Genomic DNA, 27956 nt, shown 5'->3' with positions numbered 1-27956 from the left:
GCATGTGGACCTATCATGGTCCTTTAAACTTGAAAAAAAAAAATCAGTGATGACATCTTACTCTATTGGCCACAAAATATGTATGTGGTTGGGAATTAAGGGCCTCTAATTAAAAGGTTTTAAGCCCAAATATAATTAGTGAATTGTAATTTCATTAATTAGTTGTTATCACATGTGAATGCAGCTACATAATTAAGATCCCAAGCAACAACAACAATAATAATTAATAATAATAATGGGGACACACTCCTCCAAAGTCTTTCTAGCCACTAATCCCATGTTATATATCTTTTATGCCAATTAACATTTAGAAAGGGAACTAAAGAATTTCCAAGTAAAGGAACCCCATTATGGCTCTTTAGCAATGTTTTTGGACTCTAATACTTAAATGATTTGGAATCTCAATACACTAAAGAGACTTCTTAAATAGCTTACGCGATCTATGGACCAATGCAATAACACAATCCCTTGCTTTTAGAATAATTTTTATACATTGATTGATTAGTCACAATGCAAGATCATGGTACCGAATTTATTTATTATACAAAGTTAGAATATATCTTTAATCTTATGCACTGCTAGGTGCTAGCATAAGAATTGTCTCTTAATTAACGTTTTTCCTCCTGCTATTCTTCAACATGACAGATAAGAATAATTTATGGGGATCGAAGTTTTATTTAAAGTTTGGTTCTAATTAATATGTTGCTACATACACAGTATAATATTTGAACTTTAATATTTATTTAAATAGACGAATAAATTGAATATTGAATCAATCTAAATTAATTATTTTTTAATCAATGTTCGTGTCGTCATAAATCACCTTTTACAAAAACTGAAATAATTAATTAAATAGAATTATATGAATAATTTTATGCCTATACATTAAACAAAATACAAAAATTGCTCTTAAAATTTGTTAAAATTGTACTTCACTCTATTTAAAAGTGTACTTGATAACTTTTTTATATATATACAACTATAAATAGTGACGACAATATCGTAAGACGTGACAGATATTTAAATATCTATATCCATTCTAAATACTCATACATTATTTCATTTTTTGTTTCATTATTCACAGATATCTTAGTTTTTGTCTGTTAATATTGTAAGTGTGAAGTTTATGAAATTAGTCACACATTAAAAAAAATAAGGAAGAGTGACAAATTTATAAGATAAGAGACTTATTAATTTATTATCTTAAGTTTTGAAGTTGTAATTGATTTGTAGTTTTTCTCTTTAAAAAAATTTATAACAAATTGAATTGAACTAATCAATAAAATTTCAAACATAATTAAGTATTTCAGATATAAAATTAAGTACAAAGATAATCTTAAATTATTCACAACTACACATAATATATAAAAATAAGTAAGATTTATATATAAATTACACACACATACATATACATACGAAATCTACTATTTAAAATAGGACAAGACAAGTCAACTTGAATCGATTTAAATTGTCATTCCTACTCATAAATTCAAACTATAGTCTATGACAAATAAATAAGGTGGTTCATCTATTTTAGAAACCATATTGTAATCTATTCATTTTTAATTGATATATTACTTGAACATTTTGGACCCATACATATAAAAATGGGGTAAAGTGCAACTCCAAAAAAATCTCAACGTCAAGCTTGGGAGTGTGGATATTGAAAAATACACAATTATATTACCTTGTGTCGAAAATTCAACTTTTTCTTAGAATAATGGGGATAATAATGATCCAATTCTAGACCTATCAATTTTACAAAAAATGCTACTACAATAACAACTGTCATTAACAACTATATCACCAATTACAAAATAAGAAGTAATGCGTATGTTTTAGTATAGTATATTCTAGAATACATGTGTATGTGTATTTCTCCTTTTAAAAAAAAAAATTGGTTGATGTAGTTGTTGGTGGTTGTTGATATATCATTACCCTAGATTTAAAGACTATTTAATACATACCACGTTATAAATTGTTTCAATATATATTTGTAATTTCCAAATTTTAATATAATAATTATTGAGTAGTTTTTACTTTTATCTTCTATATATAATATGAATAACAAAATATTTACACTATCAATTTATAAACAAAACGGGTATTTTTAACAAATAATTTTGTTATATAAACTTTTGATTGAGTTTTTAATTATTTTTCACATTTTACGTAGGGCGTTGAAATGACCAAATTTATGAGGTCAGTCCGTTTACCTATTTAAATTAGCAAATTTTATTTCTAAAATTAAGTCCATTTAAATTTTGGGCTAAATGGATCGAACCAGATTAACCCAAAAAATGATAGATTAAACGGGTTAGTTCGTAGGCTAAACGAGCAAACTGTTTATTTGTTTTTTACATTTTTTTAAAAAAATAGTAGCACTTTTAGCCGATATATTTTCCGATTCAACCTAAAAATCTGACTCACCAACTAAAAATATTGTTTGTTTAAGATTTTTGATCTAAAAGTTATATTTTTGTCAAAATATTTTCAAAAAATAAAATAAAAAAGTAAACAAACTAGATCGTTTAACCCATCGAACTGACTATAAACAGTCAAAACTAAAAAATTATGGCTCATGAATAAAGCGGACTTAAACGGATCGGACCTAAATGAATCAGGCTAACCCATTTGACAACAGCCATATTTTACAATATTCCTTAATTTGAAAAGTCAAAGGCTAATTCACTACAAATTTGAGTTTGATTTAAAAGTTTATCAAAAGTCAATAGATTACTTAATATACAAGTAGAATTAGAATTCTAATATCTACTTAAATAGATAAGTGAATGAGTTGATCACTCGACTACCAAAATTAATTATTTGAGTTTTTAATTAGGGTGTAAATGAGGATGGAATTAATTATAATAACTTATGAGATAGGTAATCCCATGCGCTAGGGAGAAATAGTACGGGTTAAATAGAATCATTTAATTAATTTGAAGAGGTACACTCAAAATGAAAACCCAAAACATGGATTTCCCAAAGTAGTAATTCTTTTATGCAACTTTACTTGGTGTCTGAACTAATAAGAGATGCTTATAGCTGTGAAAAATTTAAGGAAGAAGACACACTGATTTCATCAGATAATGAGTGGCTAATACTTGATTCAAGTTAGGCATTGGTCTATTAATATCAAAGATTATATTTATTTTAGTCTAAACCATGGATCATGATTTGATATACGGCCACTATACTTTTCTCATCTTTAAAGCCACACACGATCTTATATTATTGATTAATAAATTATATAAACAATTGTGGCCACATTTTTCATTTAATTATTTTAATTAGATTATTATTTTTGTGGACTTCCTTCCACACTTCTAGAAGAATATCTTATACTTTCCCTTAACTTGTGTTAAGGTTGCTATTAAATATTAAATAATGGAAGATTAAATAAAGGCTAAGCTAAATTATTATGGAGGGTGATGGAACTTATCATGTGCGTACGTGCTAATGTGATAACAAAAAAGCATTCGTCATTCAATTGTCAATCTCAGTTTAACAAAAGGACCAAAAAAAAAAATTTTTTTTTTCTTTATTATAACTTGCTTACTACTACAACAACTACTAGTCTACTACTACTAAATAAAAAATTTTTAAGGTTAGTAATTTTTAGTATTATTGGTCATTAGTTGATTAGTATAAATATTAAATTTTTTAATAAATAAATTTTATTAATTTATGTATATAATTTTTAAAAAATATAAATTTAAATTATCTTATTTTATGTATGTAAATTTTGATAAATATAAATATAAATTATATATTTTTGTGTACAAAATTTTCATAAAATAAATGTAAATTATTCCTGAACATATAGCATTGCTCCTACTTAATTCGATATAAATTTGAGTGGATATATTACAAACATTTTAGCCTTTTACTTTCATTCATATCAAATTGTGAGAAAATGATTTGTTATAAAATAAAAAAAGACACAATAATTTATAGTTTGAAACTTTGATTCATCGGAATTCTTTTTCTTCAGAAAAAAAAGGAGTGGTCAATTATTGAAGGAAATTTTCAAAATTAAATGAGGAGAAACTAAAAATGTATATTTTCGTAGGAACATATAAAAATGAATATAATTGGCCCGTGGGGCCTAAAGTGATATATAGAATGAAACATGAAAGAAATTTTCAAAACGAAATTAAAAAGAGGAAGAAGTTTTATAGATGAGTCATGATTAAATGTGTTGTCAGTTTTGTCGTTGTTTTCTCGAATACGCCGTTAAGAGCATTCTTCTTGAAAATATAACGGCAACAAAAAAATTTTTTGTTGTTAATTGTAGAGTAAAGTATCGTTTTTGTCCCCAATGTTTGGGGTAAGTCCTATTTGTATCCCTAACGTTTAAATCGTTCTATTTGTATCCCTAACGTTTATAAAAGTGATTCAATGTTATCCTACTATCAATTATACTAACAAATCAGATTATATTTTCAATTATTCTCACTTGGATGTATTCATTCTCAATTAGGTATTACTTGGATGTGTTTGATTTTAATATTATACCCACTCTTTGTGTTTAGATTCAATTATCTCCTTAGAAAAGTGAATTATGTAAATGTTATAGGAATTAGTTTCAACTTTTGATGAGCTATTTTTCGGAGTGGATCATCGATTCTATCCCAGACATTTGTATTCTAACTTCAAAAAAAGATTTTTAAAACTCAAACTAAAGCGTTCATGATGTGTAATTGCCAGCAGGATAACATTGAATCACTTTTACAAACGTTAGGGATACAAATAGGACGATTTAAACGTTAGGGACACAAATAGGATTTACCCCAAACGTTGGGGACAAAAACGATACTTTACTCTTAATTGTATTTTTTTTTTACAAATCAAACACTAATTTATCGTAAATTTAAATTTTATTTAGAGATTTATTATTGGTCAATAAATTGTTATATACATAAAATAGAATTTAAATTACTAATATTTACTTAAATAGATAAATAAATTGATCACTCAACTAATCCAAATTAATTTAGACAACAAAATTATTTCAGCGAACTTCAACTTGCAAAATATAATAACCAACAAAACAGTTAATAAACGTACTTTTATTCTTAAGAGAATATAAATATTCATCCGACTATCTCTATTATAAACATTAAGGCAAACCACACTAAATAAATATTTGTTGAATTCTGAAGCAGTGAAGCAGCGAATATAAAGTCCACATGCATCAATTAGAAAGAAAAATGAAATATGTCTTATAAAGATCAATATAAAAAAAATTTTATAGACGTAGTATTTTAACGAGTGAGTGTAGAAGATTTTATCATCATCCGTAACATCATAAACAAAATCATAATGATCAACATGTCAAAATTAGAGATGTAAAAATATGTCTAACTCATCGGATTACTCCAAAAAAAAAAAAAAAGCGAGTTGAGCAGAAAATTTGAACTTGCCAAATCTGTATTTTACGGATTTTGACAACACATTTTGGCGGGTTTAGATATGTTCATGAATCGGATTCGATCCGCATTTTTTCGGTAGTTATCTAAATCCAATTCGAAAATTACGGATATTGATCCGATTCGCACATTAATAGGATTGGATTACGGATTTTAGTTAAGTATCCGTATATCTACAAATAAATCTGCAAAAATAAATAAATATTTTTATATTTTATTTCAACTAATAATTTTCATGTGTTGTATTATTTTATTTTATTATTTAAAAAAGTATGTTTAATAATATTTTAAGAGTAAATATGTTTAAAAGAGTGGAGAAAAAGATTTTATTGATATTTTTTAATAAAAATAAGCTTTTTAAAATATTTCTATGTTTTGCGGATATATCTGATATGTGATCCAATCCACAAATGTGCATATTGGATCGGACTAAGCTTAAAAATTATGGATACTGGATCCGATCTGATGGTTTTAGTGCGGATCAGACCGAAATTTTGGTCATTTCCGATCCGATTCTATCTGCGTTCATCCTATGGGCCGACCAACGAGCAAACAATTTATTTATTATAAAAAGGGTATTGAGATAAAATTGTTAAAATATAAAAATTAAAATTAGGGTTTCTGAGTTTATGTCCTTGTCTTTCGAATGATCAGATCTGATTTTACAATTTAATTCATTTTCTGCTCGACTACTCTAGTGTTCAAACTCTCTCTTAGCCTCTCTTCCATGAGATCATGATCGACTAATCTTGCTCCAGCTCGTTTTTAACCGCTCTTCATTCATCCTCTCTCTTTACCTCTCTTCAACTCTTTCTCATCTTGCTCTTAGCTCTCTCTAGTTCTCCAATTCTTTCTCTTAGCTCTTTCTCCGTGATCTCAAACAGTCAAGCTCGCATTCCAACTTCTCATTCACCAGCGACAACGTCAACTTTCTTTGCAGTAGGCAACGACGTTTTCTTTGACAGGTGGCTTGAATGACGTTCTCTTCTTAGGTAGCATTCTGCACTTCTGTGTTCTCTTCATTCGCGTGAATTGCTTGCTTTATGTCTTGCTTTATTTGAACTGTTTCTAAGTTCTCTTCTCTACTAGGTGAAGACTTATAAAAATTGCTGAAAGACAATAGTTCTCGTAATCTCTTCTAAGTTTTAATATTTTTTATTATTTATTTTAAATTTTTTATAAAATATCTAAAAAGTTAATAAATCAATATGTTAAAATTGGTGTATTAGATATTTAAGTTTGAATGTTTAATGTGGATTAAAAAATGGTTTGTGTTCTAGTATTGGTAATATTTTTTCAACGTATAGGTCGTCGAAGATGCAATTCGTTATTCAAAGCTTTTTCTTGTAAAGCACACAGTCAAAGTGAAGTGCCGACTCTAAATTATACCTTGGTTGAAGAATTTTTTGTCGAAAATTCTTCAATGGTTGTGATCAAAGCCAAATCGAAAATAGGTGGAGTATACTTACAAAAGATACTCTATGTTTAAGTCAGTAAATATTTAAGAGGTATAATAATTCTAGTAATATAGAATATTAGAAATAAGAGTATAAAAGCATAAGATATTAGATGTGATTTGTAGAACTTGATCAATCTCTTTTGTTGACTAGAGATAGAAAGTGTTTTATATCGATATTTGATCGATGAATATCATTAATGTTATGATTGTCTAGTCATTCATTCGATAATGATAACTAATAAGATCGTTGATTTAACCTGAAAATAAATGATAATTAAGGTCAAGTTATCTCGTAACAAGCAATTAAGGCTGAATTATAATTTTCATATTGGATCCATTTGTAATTTGACTAAATTATTATTTGTGTTTGTATTATGTTATATTGAATTAACTTAATTATGTAATTTTATATTAATTTAGCTAATTTTCTTTTAAAAAAAGTTAGGTGGGCCAGTCCAGCAGTTTGGTAGTCTGCCATAAAGCTGGACGGATTAGGGATCCTAATACATTTAAGTTTCATAGGAGACCTGCCCCGTTTTTGGCCAAGATTGGTCCAGGCGGTGTAGATATCCTGCTTTGACACCCCTAGCCAAAGCAAACAATATTTACACACAAATGGGTTAGCCTGTTTTGCATATGATATTAGAGGCAATGCTTATATCGATGTGTCAATGAGGACATTGGATTTCATTAAGAGAGTAGGGTGTAAAGTCTTAAATTGGTTGAAGTGGTGGACGAAACATTTCTTATAAAGATGTGGAGACCTCTTCCATGTGAATGCATTTCGATGGGTGAGTGTAGAATTTTTGCTATCATTCCTATCAACAAAAACAAAATCGTGAAGGCTGAAATACCAAAACAGAAAATATCCATAACAGATGGACTGAACTGTAATAAAATAATGAAAATGGTCTAAGCATTTTGTGATTACATTTGCTATTTATTCTAAGAAGGGGATCAGAAGTGGCTTTAGTGATCCGTCTTGTACTCTATGCATCTCTCATAACATAACAATCTATTTTTATATGTTTGATTCTCTCATAGAAGACTGAATTAGCCGTGATGTGAAGAATTGACTGATTATCATAATAGAGTCATTTTTTGTTTAGTGTAATTTGAACGTCTTCGAAGATATGCGTCAGTTACCTTTTCTAACATGCGGCCATATTAGTACTCAATATTTGGCTTTGCAAAGTACTTGACAACAGTAATATATGAAGCAGTGTTTAAATTAGGTTGTTCTAGTAGTTATTTCACAAATCTGTTTAATTAAGTAGTGTCGGTAATTCGAATCCCATATTGTGGATGCAGCAATTTATTAGTTAGTAACAAATTTTTGAATAGAACTCTGATCTACGATGAATTATTACTCCTTAATCTATCGAATTAAAAAATACTATATAAAAAAAACAACAACAACAACAGTAATATGATTTCTGCTCTATCTTCCAAGAGAAATTGAAGATCCTATAAGAAGCAGCAAATCTAGACTCTGGTCGCCTTGTATCTGGAGATGTCCCCTAGTCTGAATCTAAATAACCGGTGATGCATAAATCTGAAGTTGCAGAGAGAAAAGTGCTTGAGCTAGAGCCTATTTTAATAAAAGTGCTTGAGCTATTGGTGTCATTGTGAATATGCTTTTATCATCTACAATTAACGAAAAATATTTGTCTTCCTATTTATTAAGTTGCCCATGGGCCCTAATGTGAATACGCAAGAAGTCAAAACACACAACAATTTTATTATCACTATATGGAAAGAGTTCCAATAGGAATACAAAAAATAGGATATATATGGTGGTCACGACATTACTTATTACAAAAAAATTAAATTCATAACAGAATATATATATATATATATATATATATACTTTAACAGTGTAGATGTAAATTAGAGTGATACGGCGATGACATTACAATAAAAATTATTTTTAACGACAATAATATAATAGTCAGTATATATTTTATTTAATTTATATTTTGTAATAATTATATATTTATCGTTATTATTATTATATATTATAATGATAATTATATACTTTTTGCATTTATTAAAAAGGTCTTTATCTATAATTGTATAATTGTCGTTAAAATTTTTTAATAACAAAGTATAAGATAGTTAATATCTAATTGTCGGTAAATATATTAGCAACTATCTTTATTGTAATTAAAAATAAATAAATGATTACTAAAAATAATTTTTCTAGTAGTTTAATGGTTAGTTTTTTTTTTTTTTAAAAAGATGTAATTTCCTTAATAAGGAATAATAATCAAATTCCTTCTTGAAAGTTGACCTATTTTTCAAATTGGTTTCAAAATATTAAGTTATTCATATTAATCCTAAAAGATAAAACATATATCAAATTGGTCATTCTGTCAATTAAATGATGATATATTATGTTAAGTACCATGTAACATGATGACATAGTAGATTAATGCCGCGTGTCACAAGATGATTGATTGAACGTGTGGTATGTCACGTGTCATTTGACATGTCATAAATTTATTTAAAGTCAAATTAGCCCTAACAACATAAATGCATGTAAGTCATTTTTATCTCTAAAATTTTAAAAATCGATCAGATTATTCCTGATATAAACGTCTCTTATTTTTTCTTCATACTATTAATTTTTTATTTTTTTAATACTACTAATTTTAATATCGTTTTTTATACCTTAATAAACAAAATTCTCATTATATAAAATAATAAAAATAATTAAATTCTTACAAAGTTATTTCGTCATTTTTACTTTAAAATTTTAAATTTTCAAATTTTAGTTTTTTTTTTTGTCGTAAAATTTTCTTATTTTAAATGATTTTATCAAACTATTATTAATTATATTTTTCAAAATTTAATTTTTTCAATCTAATTATATAAATATAATAGTTATTTTAAAGTTTAAATTTTTAGATTTTTAAATTTATAATTTTTGTTATTATTTAATCTATGTGGTAGAATTTAATAATTGAAAAATCAATTTATGAGATCACTTATTGAATTTTAATATATTAATGTAATTTTTTTAAATATTATTATTACTAAGTTATCGTTATTTCTCTATATCTTTTCAATTGTCAGTTTTTTTTAACTTAATTTGTTAAAGAAAACTTTGAACTAAAATAAATATAAAAAGATGAAAATAGATAACTAGTGATAAATTGAGTTAAATTTTGAGTGAGATTTAAAAGATTAAAATTTTAAAATAACTACTATATTTATTTAGTAAGATCTAAAAAATCAAAATTTTTAGTATATAATTAATAATAATTTGATAAATTATTTATATAAAAAAATATCACTAAAAAAATTAGAATTTAAAAATGTAAAATCTAAAAATACACAAGAGAAAATAATTTTGTAATAATTTAATTATTTTTATTATTTTATCTGAAAATAATTATTTATTCAAGTCTAAAAAATAATATCGAAATGAGTAGGATTAAAAAATATTAAAAATTTAATATTATGAAGATAAAATAAGAGAGATTTATATAATAAAGACTAATTTGATTAATATTTAAAATTTTAGGGATGAAAATGATTTATGTGTGTATTGTTGAGGACTAATTTAATTCTAAATAAATTTATGATATGTCAGATAATATGTGGTACACGCAGCATGTCATGTATCGCTAACCTGACACATTAACCAATTATCTTGTAATACGTGACATTAACCTACTACGTTATCATCCCACGTAGTACTTAACATGACACGTTATTATCATCTAACTAATGGAAAGACCAATTCCATTTATGTTTTATTTTTTAAGAATTAATATAATTAATTTAATCTTTCAAAAAATAACTTAAAAAATAGATAATCTTTTAAGAATAAATTTTACTATTATCCCTACTTAATAATGTGAATATTATTTTATGATGCTAAAAGCTCAAAAATATTTCACTCACTCGAGATATTTCACAAGTCCTTTCAAATAATAGTTTTAGTTCCCTTCAACTTTTATCTTAATTTTTCGAAAATTAAACCTAGTATTCTTAATAAAATGTTTAATTCTTATATAAAATTAAAATACAATTTTATAGATATTTAAACCAAATATTTTTTAAATATTTGAACTAAAACTAAATTATAAATATTTAGAATATTACTATGAAATAAATAAAAATGTTTAAGAAATGATTAAAGGCTTTGAACATCACTGATTTAAAAGGTTAAAAAGACAATATAAACTCATTAAAGGGTTCTCCAATCAAATGCTTGTGGTGTTTTTGTATTGAGTAAAATTTAAGACAAAACATTCAGAATCACAGTTAAGTTCAAGATGCAAAGCACCTTCATAAAAGAAATTGTGAAAGAAAAGAAAGAGTTAAGCTTGCTTCAAAGTGGAAATTGATAAGAAAGGATTCTATAATATGATTAGGATGGAAATCTTACAAGAATCAAGATTTTCTTGCTAGATTGTGTACTAGTGAAAAGGCTGACCAAACCTATTGAAAATACTATAAGTCATCCTTGATTTGTAAGGTTTAGTTCTTCAATTATGAATGCATGATTCTTTGTTTACTCGAGGACAAACAAAGTCTCAAGTTTAGTGCTGTATGTGATTCATCCGCATCTTTAATTGTTTTTCCTTTAGAACTTCATTCAATAAGCTAATTAATGTTCTTGTTAGATAAGCAATGATTTCATGATTTATTGAGCATTACTTTGAGTTAGTTTGAATTCATTTGCTACAGAAAAATTTGGAGAAAAGTTAGCAAAGATCAAAGAGGAAGAAAATGCTAGGAATCATCACAAAGAAGAGACAGCAGAAACAAAAATCAAACAGAAAGGTTACTGGTGGACTAAACAGAAACTCCTAAAAATAACAATCTCTTACTATGTCCAGCATGCCTCATGGTAGGTTCAACGTGTCAATCTAAAGCACTCTCAGGGACTTGCTTTTAAGCTCACGTTTAACATGAGACCTTGCACGTTCAACGTGCCATTTAACCCAAACCTCAAGTTCAACCTAAGGAAGGCACGTCCAACGTGCCTCTAAAGAAGCCACCCCACGTTCAACCCAAGGAAGGCATGTCTAACGTGCCTCTAAAGAAGCTTCTCCGCATTCGACCCAAAGAGAGGCACGTCCAACTCCAACTATGTGTCCAACTTGCCTGCTTGTACGTCCAATGCACCAACTAGCCTTCTTACCCTGCGTTTAACGCATGGACACTTGCGTCTAACGCATGGGCCAACCAATCTCGAGGGACTTTTAATTTTTCTTGCTAATCTCTAAGCCTCTAAGATTGAATGAGGGAGTGAAGATTAGGCGCAAAGCCTACGTTATCTAGCATTGATCAAGGTAGATTAGTGAAAAGCATTTTTTCTGAAATTTTAAACATCTCTAAAATCTTAACTTTCCATTTATATTATTTTCTCAACTGTTTATAATTTGCCTTCATTTAATCTTCTCTTTTGCTATTAGATGTTACTTAAACTCTAACTTACAATTGTCTAGTTAAAATAATTGATTAACTCTTGTATGCTCAGTTCATTAATCCTTGTAGGAATAATAATTCACTTCTGTGGTATTATTTGATACAATTGGATGCACTTGTCTTGTTATGATTTTGTAAAAATTCACATTATAAATGTGAACGTATTATCTTTAGATTAGTCTCTATGATCAAAGTAAAAAGTCTTAATTTAAACATAATTTATTTATGTCTACTATTATAAAGAATTTTGTTAATATTTTTTTAAATGACTAATTTATCTAAAGTATAAATTTTTAGAGACTTATTTATTATTTTATTGTGTTAAAAACTATTTTAAAACACTCAAATATGGGTATGTTGACAAAAAAAAATACGTACATGTGCACCATAATTTTGTATCCATTCTCACCAAATTTTATGATTTTTTAAATATTTTTTAATGATTTCATGGATGTAATAACTTAATGAGTTACATACAAACGTTTTTTCATACAAGTCATTTATATTCACGTGTTTTTTTACATTTTTTTTGTGTCTCTTTTTCTTCTTTTTCTTTCTCCGTGTCTCTTCTTTTTTTTCTCCTTCTTTTTCTTTCTCCGTATCTCCTCCTCCTCCTCCTCCTCTTCTTTTTCTTCTTTCTTCGTGCCTCTTCTTCTTTTTTTGGTAATTTTTCACTCTCGTTATCGTCGTCATCAACACCACCTCTTCCTCCTCCTTCTCTTCCTCCTTCTTTTTTTATTGAAATTTCTTCTCCTCTTTTTGTTTTCTCTTTCTCTTTCATCATCGGTTATCTCGTTTGTTGAAAATAATAAATAATTCAGGTTCAGATTGTCAATTGAATCAGAACGAAATTGATTATTGTTTTGAATCCAAGGCTAATGTGTGGTTCAATTTAGAAGAAAAAATATAGCATTAGAGGAAAGATTTTTCTGCAACAAATTTGGGTGTAAAACGAAGATATTTGGGTGTATTTTAAGAATTTTTGGGTGTATTTTTATTCTGATAAGTTCTGCATAGTTCAAAACTCTTCCTCTTCCTCCTTCTCATCTTCTACTATTTCTTCTTTTTTTTATCATCATTACCATCTTCTTCTTCTTTTTTTCTTATTCATCTTTTTTTTTATATTACCTTCTCAAGTTTCTTCTTGTTTTACTCTCTTAACAAGAATAAAAACAAAAAAATTAAACAAAGAAGAAGAAGAAACACATAATGCTGCAAAATTACTTGAAAGAGGATGAACTTACATTCATTTAACTAAAAGAAAGAAAGAAATAAGGAAAAAAAGAAGAAAAAAATGCAGCATTAGAGAAAATATTTTTCTGTATTTGCAGCAAATTTGGGTGTAGCACGGAGATATTTGGGGGTATTTTAAGAATTTTTGGGTGTATTTTTATTCTGATAAGTTCTGCATAATTCAAAACTCTTCCTCTTCCTCATCTTCATCTTCTATTGCCTCTTCATCTTCTACTGCTTCTTCTTCCTCATCTTCTTATTTCGTTTTCTTATAATTTTTCTTAGGAAAAAAATCAAACAAAGAAAAAAAAACGTAATATTACAAAATCAATAGAAAGAGGAGGAGGAAAAAATGCAACAACAACAACGGTAATAAAAAACAACGATGAAGATAAAACACGCGAAGAAAAAGGAGGAGAAATGCAAAGAAAAAAAAAAGAAGAAAAAAGAAGAGGAGGAGGAGAAGGAGGAACATGAAGAAGAAGAAGTATCTTCCATAATGGTGAGTGAAAGCGCGTTTTGTTAGATTTGACCCAATTTGTAAGTAAGATTTATAAGCCAAAAAGACTTATATTTGTAGCATAACTCTAACTTAATATATAGTCCATTCCAGTCTTCACATAGTTTATGACCATGCAATGCAAGTCCAACTTGGCGAAATGGTAAAATGTGTTCAAGAGATTTTTGCGCACATTATTGGTTTATATGATAAACTAAAGATAATTTCCCCTTATATAATTTAAAGATGGAGAAGATAGAAGAAATAAATGACAGTTAAAAACACATTCAGAATAATAGTAGATTAGGTCTCTTTTAATCATAAATAATATTTATCCAAATATACAAATGCCATACCATTTTTCAATAAATATTTATCCAAATATACATATTAAGTAACATCTGACATGATCACATAATAAATTAATACCACATATTATAAAATAATTGGTTATATATCATATTAATGACACTTAACATACTATCTCATGGCAAAAGCTTATATAAAGCTAAATTAGTATATAAAAATATATACACGAGTCATTTTTATTTTTAAAATTTTAAAAATTAAATAAATTAATTCTTAGTGTTTTTTTTCATAATCATAAATTTTTAATATTTCTAAATCTTACTAATTTAATTTTAATCTCATTTATTATACCTTATCAAATAAAATTTTCTTCACATACAACAATACAAAGTAATTTTCTCGTGATTTCTTAGATTTGAAATTTTCAAATTTTAGCTTTTTGTAATGAATTTTTTATTTAAATAATTGTTAAAATTTTAGTCTTTTGAATATTTTTCTGTGAATTATAAATAAGCAATGTGCACTTCTATATTATGGAGTTTGCTAAACTCTTTAAATTTAAACTGAGAATATTTTTATAATTCAAAAATATAAAAGATTAAAATTTTAAAATAATTACTATATTTATTTAGTAAGATTAAAAAAATTAGTATATAATTAATAATTATCTGATAAAATCTTTAAAAAAATTCTCAATACAAAAAAAAATTAAAATTTGAAAATATAAAATCTAAGAATATGATAAAATAATTTTGGAATAATTTATTTTTTTTATTATTTTATGTGAAGAGAATTTTGCTTTTTAATGTATAAGAAATATTTATATAAAATCTAATTTTATTAATTTTTAAAATTTTAAGAATAAAAATAATTTACATGTATATTTTTAGAGACTAATTTATTTTAAATAAATTTATGATAAATGACATGTGTCACTGACATAACATATTAATTGGTTATTTTATGATATGTGGTATTAACTTGTCACGTAATTATGCCACAATCACTTAATATAATGCATCATTATCTAATTGATTGAATGATTAATTTGATAACGAGATTAATATGACTAGTTTAACTTTTAAAAATTTAATTTAAAAAATAAATAATCTTTTAAAGATAAATTTAAAAATTAACACGATATTTATTTTATATAGTCCATGATTGTCAGTAAAAACTTTTAAAGTTATTTATAGTAAAAAATAATAAAAATATTATTTATATATTAAAAATAATTTTTAAAATTAACTATCATATATATATTTTATACCAATAACTAAACTAATTTGAGTGTATATTGATGTAGTATGATTGAAAAAATAAACTCTGGGTAACTTGAGTTATTACACCACGTAAAAAAATACAACTTTTTAAAGGAGAGAGGATAATGTGTTTCGTCAACTATATATGAATCATGAAGTGAGACGTGTGATATTTTATAATAAATATCTTATCTCAGTTATACTTACTTTCGAAATATGTTATTACATTCTCCTATATATAAATGCATGTGCCTCTCTCTATAGAACTTTAGAGTACGAAGAAGAGATATTATTAGTGATATTATTATAATATAAGAAAAAGAAAAAAGAATATATATATAGTGATGCATGCAATAGCACACTTGCTATCTCATGCATGCACATATAATAAACATAGTTAGGTACGTGAAAACCTTTACTTATCACTAATTCAATTACTTTATTACAACTTAAACAACTCATCATCTTCTCCTTCTATTTAAACCCTCCAACACCCCATTAAGATTTCCGTCTCTCTCTTCTCCTCTCTCTCTCTCTCTCTATTTCTTTCTTCTCTCTCTCTCTCTTTCTCTCTCATACATACATAAAAATAATGGACAAAAAACCGTGCAACTCATCTCAAGACCCTGAAGTGAGAAAGGGACCTTGGACAGTGGAAGAAGATTTGATTTTGATCAACTATATTGCAAATCATGGAGAAGGTGTTTGGAACTCCTTAGCCAAAGCCGCTGGTAAATACATAAATATATTTATTTAATTTCATTTTTAATAATTTGTTCATCATATCTAGCTCCTTTTTATTCTTTTTTTTTTCTCTATAAACCCTAATATATAATATTTATTTTCTTTTAGGTCTTAAACGCACTGGAAAGAGTTGTAGACTCAGGTGGCTAAACTACCTTCGCCCTGATGTTAGAAGAGGAAATATCACACCTGAGGAACAACTTTTGATCATGGAGCTTCATGCAAAGTGGGGAAACAGGTGAATAATATAATAATAATAATAATAATAAATAATAATAGTAATTAAAAAAATAATATTACATAATGTATAATGAATGTGTTGTTGTTGCTATGGATCTTTAAAAAGAAAACATGTATTATTGAAAATTTTCTTTTGTTAATCAACCTTTTCTCTTTGTGAAATAAAAAAAATAGAAGAAAATGAAGAAAGAAGTTCTTGGCTCTCATTTAATAGTTTAAAGTACTTGGATTTTGGGAAGCACATGTACGGAAGCAAAAGCAGTGTTTGATGAAGAGTATATTTGATAGCTTTGTGGTTGAGATTTCAAAGAATTTTGTGGCTATGAGAAAGATTTTGAACACATGGGGGTTTGATGAACTCATGGCTATAAAAATTTAAGCATGCAATAAAATAATCCGTTTTCTACAAGTTTTGTTTTGTTGGAGCCGCCAAAATGATTGTTTGAGATGATTTCATCCATATACAAATATATAATATACATGGAAGAATTGAATTTGAGGGTTTTTCCATTAAAGGTACATGTTATATGTTTTCCTTTTTGTTCCATTCAATCTATCTAGCTACTCTCTTCCTTTAATTTTCTTTCCATGAGCTATATATACTATATTCAAAATATAATGGAGCATATATATATATATATAAGTAGTAGACCTCCATAAATATGACAAGTGGATGGAGAGGTTTTAGATCTATCAAGAACATGAGGCATCAAATTTTTTTGATGCTTTCTTCTTTTCTTTTCTTTTTTTTTTTCTACCTTCAAAATTTTCCATGTGCATGCTTTTGAAAATTTTCATATATTCATAATGAATGCAAAGTTTTTTTTCTTTTTCATTTTTATTTAATTGCTAAAAAGGAACTATTTTATTGGGACTTGGGAGGAAGATTAATCTAGATTATTTGGTATATATATATAATATAATTTGTATTATATTAAGACATGACAAGATCTACTATATGGATATACTCACTACATATGTTTCAAGTGAAGAAAATTTGATAATCCATAATTAAGTGATTTTACAATATAATTACTATTATTAATTCAAAATTAATCATAGTGTTCACATGTAAATAAAATAAAATAAACTTTATATAAGATGAAGAAAGCTACCTAATTAATAAGGTAAAGAAGTACACTTGTAAAAATAAAAAATAACAAGGAAAGTGTTGTTTTTTTCTAAAACAAGAAACATAAAAACAAGGATATATAGCTAGTTTGTGTGCCCCAATAGTACTATTAATTACTATTGCATGTAACTATGAAGCTATTTCTAGTCTCCTATAGCATATTCATTTTTTCTTTTCAATTGGTGATGCCTATTATATATGAGAAGAAAATAGTTTGGATGAGAGATAATATAACCTTCTATTTTAGGGTGTTAAAGTTCATGGAAGTGGGGTATGCTTAAATAGCTCTATCTCTAGTTAGATGAAAGAGAAAAAAAATTTCTAGGAGTTTGTATGACATAATTCCAAATAAATATATATACCATGCATTTTCTTTATTTTAATTTTAACTCTCCCAAACATATATAATGCACACCAAGACATTATAGCTAGCTCCAAATTAGTACCTTTCTCTGCCTCAACTTCATTCTTTCCCAAACAAGAAAATCATCACCCTAGTCACTAAAAGCAAAAAGACATAAATGTAATAAGAGCTAGCTTCATGTACAAAAAAAATAATAATAATAAAAATAAAGCTTCCATTCAACTAATAATTTCTCAGATATTTCATTTATTTAAATATTTTTTTATTTAGGGTAGAGTAAAAGTTTGCAATGTAGTTGGTACACGTGGCAAGTAAAAGGTAATAGGGTTTGTACTTTGTAGTAATAATAATTGGTGTCAAAATACAAGGGGTTGAGAAATGTAATAAGAAATATTAAAACTAAAAAAAAAAAAGAGTTTTATGAAGAGGAATATGTATAAATATGGAAAATAGAATGAGAGAAGTTTGAATTAAAATAACCATGCTTTCTACCTGTGACACATTGCAATGAGAAATGGGATATTGTGTGATGTTGAATTGGATCCCCAAGCTTCAAAGCAAAGAGGCATCAATTTTTTTCTTCATCAGCATCTTACAATGCTACTCTTTTTATACGTGTTGTCTAACATGCATAACTTTTATTCTCAGCCAAGGAACATGATCTCAACGAGACACATGATACCTATAATTAATATTTGTGTTCTTACCCTTTTTTTCTTATCTATATAAATAAAATAATGTGACACACCCCATTGGCTGCTTTTATTAATTAAATTAGATGTATATCAAACTTTATCCTTTTCTTTTTCAAGGAAAATACACTTATGTTTCAGCTTATATATATTACCATGTAATTGCTAGCTTCACTCATTCATTCACACACACATGTACACACTTTGTAGCCACACATTTCTTGACCTAATTGTCTCATTTTGTTACCTGGTTTCAACATATCATGTTCAGTAGGTTTAAGAGAAAGCTTATTTCAAATTATTATGTCTAGTCATATCATCACTTATTGTTAATTATTTAATTGATTGAAAAGACACTTAAAAGAAATTAGTGAAAATTCAATTCATATATATTATTAGATTGTAAAAATAAGTCAAAAGAATATATTCATATAAGATAGCCCTAAGTTTAATTATCACACATTCATCTTTTTGTCTAATTAATTAATTTAAATATACAATAATACTTGATAACTAGAATTAAACTTTTGAGAAATCTTAAGACTGAGTTACATATAATAACAACTTATCATTAATTAATTAATTAATCATGTTCACACCATTAACTAATTCCTTCATTCATAAACTTTAGGAGCTTAATTACTCAAGCTACAAGATTTCTTATCATTTTATTTATATATAGTGCCAAGCAAAAAAAAAAAAAAAAGAGTACATTATTAATTATTTTTTTATTTATATGAGAATATTTTAAGAAATGATTAATATATAATATAATGTTTTATATATGTAGGTGGTCCAAGATAGCAAAACATCTACCTGGGAGAACTGACAATGAGATTAAGAATTTCTGGAGGACAAGGATCCAGAAGCATATCAAGCAAGCTGAAAACTTTCAATCACAACAAAGTAATTCTGATCATGATCATCAGATCAATGATAATAATTACCATCATCATCATCATAATAGTTATGCAAGCACTTCTAGCCATGTTTCAAACATGGCTGAGGCAATGGAGATTTCATATTCTTCTCCTCCCACATACCAAGGAACTACATTGGAGCCATTCACAACTCATCACAATCATCAACAACAACAACATCATCATCATCATCATCATCATCAATACCCTTCAACAATCCCTACTACTACTGACCAATCTAGTTGTTGTACCAATGACAACAACAACAACTATTGGAGCATGGAGGATCTCTGGTCCATGCAATTACTCAATGGGGATTAAATAATAATAATTATTATTATTATCCATAAATATTTTATATATAAAAAATATATGTTATATATATTTTAAGATATATATATACATAAGTGCTTATATGTGGCACTAAGCTAGAGTGTATCTGGCTAAATAACATTATCAACTTATTATTTTTAATATTAGGTCTGTTTATATTAAGTAGTAGTTGATGATGATGTTTGGTGTTTTAATTTTATTTGAAGTATCATGGGTTAAGCTTCAAAAAACCTAATTAGTTATGGGTTGTAATATATAGGAGCTTCTATGATATATATATATTTGCATGCCCTTATTATAGTAAATGAGAGCTAGTAGCTAGCTAGGTGGATTATGTAAGATATGTTTGAGAACCAGAAACTTTGCTTTATGCATAATATATTTTATTTTTAGTGGCTGGATGGATGGCATCATCTTATTATTACTATTACTATTTCTATTATTATTATTATTACTATTATTATTATTATTATTATTATTATTATTATTATTATTTAGTAAAACCTATAATTATCTCAATAATTCAAGGTTGTTTTGTCTCATTTATTTAGTGTCAGTGGGATTTGTGTGGCTTTATGTCTCTAGTACAATTCAATGATTAATTGTCCTAACATGGTTTAAACACAGAATTAGGTAAATCTTTGTATCTAGGGAATCACAGTTGAAACTTCTCTTTTTATCCTTTAAAAACAATTTTAATTAATTAGGATGTCAAGGGAATTCAGAGAATAAATAAAAATAAAGTGAATATGTCTAGGTCAAATATTTGTCAAGAGTCCCAAAGATTGTAAATAATAAAAAATATATATATATACATATGATTTTCTAATGGCTCATAATTATTTGTTTTGAATAACGTTGTTATGTTATTATTTGTACCTAATATTTAAAACTTTTTAGTTTGGTATAGTGGTTGTATAAAAGTTTTGTCTTTTTCTTTTTCTAGTAACACCCCACTAAAAATGTAGATTATTTAATTACTTTTAAACATCTCAAGTTTTGAAAAATGGAAATTGAAGCTCATGGTTATGGAGTTTTCCATATGATAATTAGGTAAAGGATGTATATGTGTTTGATAAATATGGTATTGTAGAAAAATTCAAACTGAAATTAAATATAAAAATAGCAAGACAACCATGCAAGGATGGGCATCAAGTTGCATTTACATTTTAGAAAAAGGAAGAATAGACCCCATACACTGCCTAACTAAGGCCACAAGGAAATTGACATGTGTCTATGGGAATAGAAATAATCACTAATAAGCTATTTTTGCCATAAATTCACACTTGCTTTTTCTATTAGTACCCACTTTGGTGCATGGCCATGCAACATTTTGGACCCCGACGTAAACCTAATTCTTGTTTATTTGATGATGAGTGCACTTGAAGAACCCCTTCACATGCATCTCTTAAATTCACCACCACCATCTACTATATAGCTACTTCAACATTATGTATAATATTCTATTGCAACACTTCAATTCAATTCCTTCACATGATCATCACATACCTTGCTCATTAAGCAACTCAATTAAACATAATTTCTATTATAACATACCTTGATCATCTCATATTAACTTGTTTGTTAATTAACCAACTTGGGTTGGTCGAGTGGTCAGCTCACTCGTCCGCTTAAGCAAGTGTCGGGGGTTCGAATCCCACCTTGTGCATGCAGTAACCCATTAACCAGCAGCAGACCCTTAAATGGAGCTCCAATTCGCGATAGATTAGTCATTGGCCTGTGGGGCTATGGGATACCGTGGGCAATAAAAAAAACTTGTTTGTTAATTAGTATAATTAATTAATTAAACTCTAATATTACTATATATGAGGGTTTTATGACGTGTAAACTTAACAAGTGTTGAAAGGGTATTATTCATCATTAGCCAAACCCTAAATATTATTATTAGCAACATTTATTTATTTGATTTTTATCATGGGCATATGTATATGACTCATGATGACATGCATATTCTTGGAGAAGGGAGAAAGAATAATGAAGTAAAATTGAAAGGCTTGTCATTTTGTGAGCACAAAGTTAGGCACAAAGTGATGGCATTGGAGAGTAGCTAGCATTCATTGATGGGGAATACCAAACTTTCAACTTTAGCATTCACAAAAAAAAAAAAAAAAAAAAAAAGACAAATGGATGAGAAGGGTGAGTAAGAGGACATTGTCGTCAGTTTCTTGCCATATCTTAGAATGGAAATGAGGACAATTACTTGTGGCCTTTCACTGTGTTTCTGTGTGTGTAATGTTACCTGTATTTTAATATATCAAAAGTTTTTTTTATTATTTTTAATTAGCTTGGTTACTACAGCATACAGCATCTATGTATGTATATATTTGCCGTTTGATTCTATTTTGTCACGTTTTTTTGATGTGAAAAAGTTAAAGTCTCGTTTTCCAAATGCAAAGGAAAACTCACATGTGATGGATAAGGATTATTCACGTGGGGGGTCGGCCACTTGTGAAAGAAAAACGTGCGTATTGAGCCACAATCGATTTAAGATGAGACAAAATTAATACTATATATTTATATATGGTAATGTTTACAAGTGACATGGTCATCACATACACATACAATTTTAGGGTTTTACTTTTCGTATTTTCCTTATTCTTTAATATTTCTTTCTTTGCTCATTTTAACTCAAATGAATGACCAGTGATGATGAGTACGTAGCACAATTTATTGGTGACGATTATATTAACTTAATTAGATCTCTTAAATTTAAAATCTTTGGTATATATATAATATTAAAACTTGGAAGGAAGAGTTTTATTTATTACTTAAATGATTGATTGTTTTCTTTTTGTATAATGATTCTAGAAAGTACTTTTTATTTGTATATTATACGTGATTATTCATTTATTCCTCATATATTATTTGAAACTCTTATTTATCCTATACATATATACACAACTAATTAATTTAAGGTGGAAACTCATGTGCAGTCAACTTCATGTAAAGTTTATATCTGAGAGCCGTTGAATGATTTGACTGATTTGACTAAATTTTCATCTCAGGTATCAACTTCACGTGAAGTCGATTTCACCTGAGTTTTTACTTTAATTTAGTATACTATGCAAAATCAAAATCTAGGGCTAAAGCTCTTCCTCGTTGCTTTATTCAAAATTGCTTGCAACCTATTTTCTATATATTATTATATATTCTTTTCTTATCAATCTTTCACATTTTTGAAAAAAATAAAACAGATAGGTTCTCATTCTCTCTCCGCACTTTTATAAAGTGTGAATATATACCCTTCTTGAAGGTTTGATGGTTTTGAAAATTAAATATGGATAATATTACAATAATATGAGGAAGTAACTATAAGTTTTTTCTATAAATAATCTTGAAAGGGATATTTTAATCCTTTTAAAATTAATCAAACTTGTATTTATTTTACACTTTTTAAATTAAATCACATTTTTTTAATGTCTAATACAATTAAATAAGCTTAATCCTAAAAAGATATTTTTATCTTTTTAAAATTAATTAAAAAGATATATTATTAATCTCAAAATTAAATTCAAACTTTTAGTTTTCAATACAAATTAACAACCTTAATTATAAAAGGCTATTTAAATATTTTATAATTAATCTTAAAAAAGTATTTTGGTCTTTTTAAATGAACTAAAAAGTTATTTTAGTCTTTTTTATAATCAAATTCTAATTTTCAATACAATTGCTAAAAGGGGCATTTAATCTTTTTAAAATTAATTAAAAAAGGTATATTAGTATTTTTAAAATGAAATTTTTATTTATTCATGATGTAAGTAAGCAAAAATTAATACTAAAAGTGTTTCTAAATTTTATCTTTAAAGGGGATATTTTAGTCTTTTCAAAATTAATGTTTGAAAAAGTATTTTAGTCTTGTGATAATGTGATTAACTAAAAGAATATTTCAGTTATTTTAAAATTAAGTTTAATAATTTATAATATGATTAAACAAAATTAATCTTGAGAGATTATTTTAGTCTTTTAAAAATTAACTAGAAGAGTATTTTTGTCTTTTTATAAAAATAAATTAATAATTTTTTTCTAAAACAATTGAAAATATATTTTTTTAAATTAATCAAATCAGGACGTAGTGTGTGTGTGTGTTATATTTTTACCCCTACAGTAAGTTATATATTTTTTTGGGATTTATGTACAAAAATATTTTATTAAATATAACATGCAACAATACTTATTTTGTTGAATTTGATTTAGTATCAAACTAAAAATAAATAAATTAACTTAATAAAAGTTTAATAAATAGTAATAATGTATTTTCTAAAACTAATTTATTAATTAATTATCAAACTAAATATCAATTTTCTAAACATGAGTGAAATTACTAGTATTTTTTTTCTTCAAAAATTAGTTAAGATAAGAAAAAATAATCTTGCTTAAATAATACTTTTCTAAACATGAATGAAATTACTAGTATTTTTTATTTTAACTCTTAAATAATTTTGTTTGTAACAACTGTTTTGGTTAAAAGAATTGTTATCCTATAAATATTATAACAAATAAAATTTTTAATTGAGTGAAAATTAATCAATAGTTAAAAATTATAATGGACAGTAGAATAATTATTTAAAAATATAAAAATTAATTTTGATGTATTAAAATATATATTTTTTACATAATTATTTAATTATATTTATTTTTTTAAGTGATGACTATTTACGTAATAAATATAAAAGGTATTTATTTTTGTTATGTCATAATATATAATTATTGAATGGATGCATATATTAAAATTAAATTCAAAAATATATAAAGAATATTTAATTATTTAAAAAAAAGGAGAAAAACTATTGTAAATTAAATTTTTATTATTTTATATCAACATAATTTTTATTTATAGGTTTAGTTTTTTTCGGGTACTTATATATAATTCTAGTTTTAAATTATAAATAAATATTAGTGTATTAATAGGTGCTAACATATCTATCGATTTATTTATTTATTTAATGTGTATACAAATAATAAATATAAAATTAATTAGAATAACAAGTTATTTATAATTTAATTAAAAAGTTTTAAGTTCAAATTTTGTAAATAATAAAATTAAAACAGATTTTTTTAATTATATAATGAACAGTATTTAAAAAAAAGTTGTGCACTATCTCTTTTCAGTTTCCACATTCTCATTATATATAATATAAATAAATAATAATGTTTACCAAAATTTATTTTAGTATATTTTTGTATATACTATTAAAATTTTTTGAATTCATTACTATAATATATAATTCGATTTAACGTAAAAGTCATTATAGCCAATGAATAATAGCTCAAATAGTATAGTCTCCTCATACTCAATTAAGAGGTTGCGGGTTCGAGTCTCATATCTTTGGTAAAAAAAAAAAAAAACGTAAAAGTCATTATATATAGATGAGTGTATTGCTAAATAGTAGGACGGCACGGACGGCTGTTTTTATTCCGCCGCAATAAGTGCTTTATTATAAAGTTTGTACAAACCTGCCACTTAACAATATTTAGATAGTATAGTGATTAAACATACATATTTAATTTGCTCATCCAGTTAAATTTCAGTTGATGATGATAAAAGTGCATGGATGATAAAATAAATTATATATTATTTTAGAGAATACACCCGATTATTACACTTAAAAATGATATATTAATCGATCTGATCGACATATAATGAGAAATAAGTTGATAACCATGAGGGAAAAGAAAAACAATAATAATCTTCACTTTAATTAAATTTTATATCTTTGTTAGTAAAAGTTTTAAGGGTATGGTGAACATTATAAATACACTTCCGCTGTATATACACCCTTTATATATATAATGAATATTATTTTGATATTAATATTTTTTAACAATTAAATACGTATTTTATTTTATTTTATTAATTAAGAAATAATTTAAATACAAAATTAATTAATAATAATTATATTTTTATACAAATATAAAAAATATTATATATATATATATATATATATATATATATATATATATTCTTTGTAATAAATACCATTTTAATATCAGTATTTCCTAATAATAATTACGATGAACACTATTCACTAATGATATGATGTGGCTGTGGTGCAAGAGTCAAAGAATAACATATATTTTTACTTTTTAATTAATCGTACGTACTAGCTCATGAGATATACTAAGTTTAACTTCGTTCTTACTTTCTTTTAACCTTATATTGCTCTCGTGATCTAAATATGAGATTTTGATAATCTTTATATGAATATTAGGTCATTTTTATTTTTTAAATTAATTTTTGTAATTAAGTTAGACCTACTTATTATTAATTTCTTATATGAGATTGAAGCCATGTTAAAATTGTTGTTAGATTACTCTATATATATCACTTGACAGATCTAAAGTATCAAAGATCAGCTGAAAATTTTGAATATAAATTTTTTTTTGTGCGTTATTTGCAAAGATGGGAATGAGAGGTGTTGAATGAGGAATGGTGGGATTCACTTAGATGGCAAAAATTAATTCGGTGAGAAGAGTGATTTTATTTTTTATTTTTTTTTAATGTGAAAAGGTATCTCACCGTAAACAAGAATTGGATTTTTTTTTTTAATTTTAAAATCCCATCTCGCTGTAAGTGATTTTCTTTTTTATTAGATTAGACCAAATTATTTTGATTTTTTTTTTCAATTTTTGGTATTTTCATTGCAAATATATGTTTTAAAAAGAGAAATAAACATTTTATAACCTATAGAAGTAGCATGACAAGCTTTTAAATCGACTTCTTTTTATTGAAGAGAGTCGATCGAAAATTTTACATTAATTGTAAAATTATTTCGAGAGAGAGTTTAACAATATAATATAAAATGCTCATCATGAATTTTCGCGTTCAGCAAAAGTTGAGAAAAAGACATCATATAAAAAACCCAAGGACGAGATGGTGGCGGATGAAAGATGAGAAACAAAAAAGTTTCTTAAAATGGGTAAGAGAAGAGGCAAAGTGAGAAGAGAATGGAAGCGCAGAGGAGATGTGGAGGAAGATGACAGAAGTTATTAGAAGAACAACAAAATAAAATTTTAGTGAATCTAGAGAGATAGGATTAAGAGACAAGGAGTCATGATGGTAGAATGCGAGTGTACAAGAAAAGATAATTGGTGGGCTTTAAGAAGTGGTCTTTGTGCCGCAATTCAGATAATTGAAAAAAATATAAGGCGACTAAGAAAGAGACAAAAGTGGCTATAAGTGAAGTAAGAACAAAAGCATATGAGCGTCTCAACCAGTCTTAGCTTTAGGCACAAAGGAAGGAGAAAAGGTATATATAGAATCGCAAAGAGTCGTGAAAGAAGAACGAGAGACTTGGATCATGTTAAGTACATAAAGAATAAAGACAGAAAGGTTTTGGCTCAAGATGAGAAGATCAATGAAAGGTGGAAGAGCTACTTCTACGAGTTATTTAATGAATGACAGAAGATTCTTCTGAGTCTTGGTCGGTTATGTACTAGGAAAGAAGATCAAAATTTCAGCTACTATCAAGTGATTCGAGACTTCGAGGTGACTCTAAAGCAGTTGAAAAATGGCAGGTCAGTAGGACCCAATAATATTCTGATTGAAGTTTAGAATGGCTTTGGAGAGAAAGACATCAGTTAGTTAACCAAGCTTTTTAATGAAATTTTAAAGTTTAAGAAGATGTCAGATGAGTGGAGAAAGAGCACCTTGGTACCTATCTACAAAAATAAGGGGGATATATAGAGTTACGAAAACTATAGAGGGATCAATCTCATGAGCCATACCTTGAAGTTATGGAAAAGGGTGATAGAATGGAGGCTGAGATAAGAGACACAAGTAAACAAAAACCAATTTAGTTTTATGCCAAGCAGATCCACTACTAAAGCTACATACTTGTTAAGAAGAATGATGGAGAAGTATCTTAGTA

At 26.4% G+C, this 27956-nt stretch overlaps 1 protein-coding gene across 1 annotated transcript; it reads left to right on the top strand.

Annotated features, from left to right (window-relative positions):
• The first annotated feature begins 16142 nt into the window (after positions 1 to 16142).
• On the top strand, positions 16143 to 20468 carry LOC112751394 (MYB-like transcription factor EOBII). Its single transcript, XM_025800521.3, has 3 exons — positions 16143 to 16373; positions 16495 to 16624; positions 19605 to 20468. Exons 1-3 carry the CDS (start codon positions 16235 to 16237, stop codon positions 20053 to 20055), a joined length of 720 nt encoding a protein of 239 aa, XP_025656306.1. The 5' UTR covers positions 16143 to 16234; the 3' UTR covers positions 20056 to 20468.
• The last annotated feature ends 7488 nt before the right edge of the window (positions 20469 to 27956 follow it).

The sequence above is a fragment of the Arachis hypogaea genome, chromosome 15 (genome assembly GCF_003086295.3).
Source record: "Arachis hypogaea cultivar Tifrunner chromosome 15, arahy.Tifrunner.gnm2.J5K5, whole genome shotgun sequence".
Classification (NCBI taxonomy): domain Eukaryota; kingdom Viridiplantae; phylum Streptophyta; class Magnoliopsida; order Fabales; family Fabaceae; genus Arachis; species Arachis hypogaea.
The sequence above is the reverse complement of the archived record's forward strand: the minus strand, read 5'-3'. Positions and strand labels throughout refer to the sequence as shown.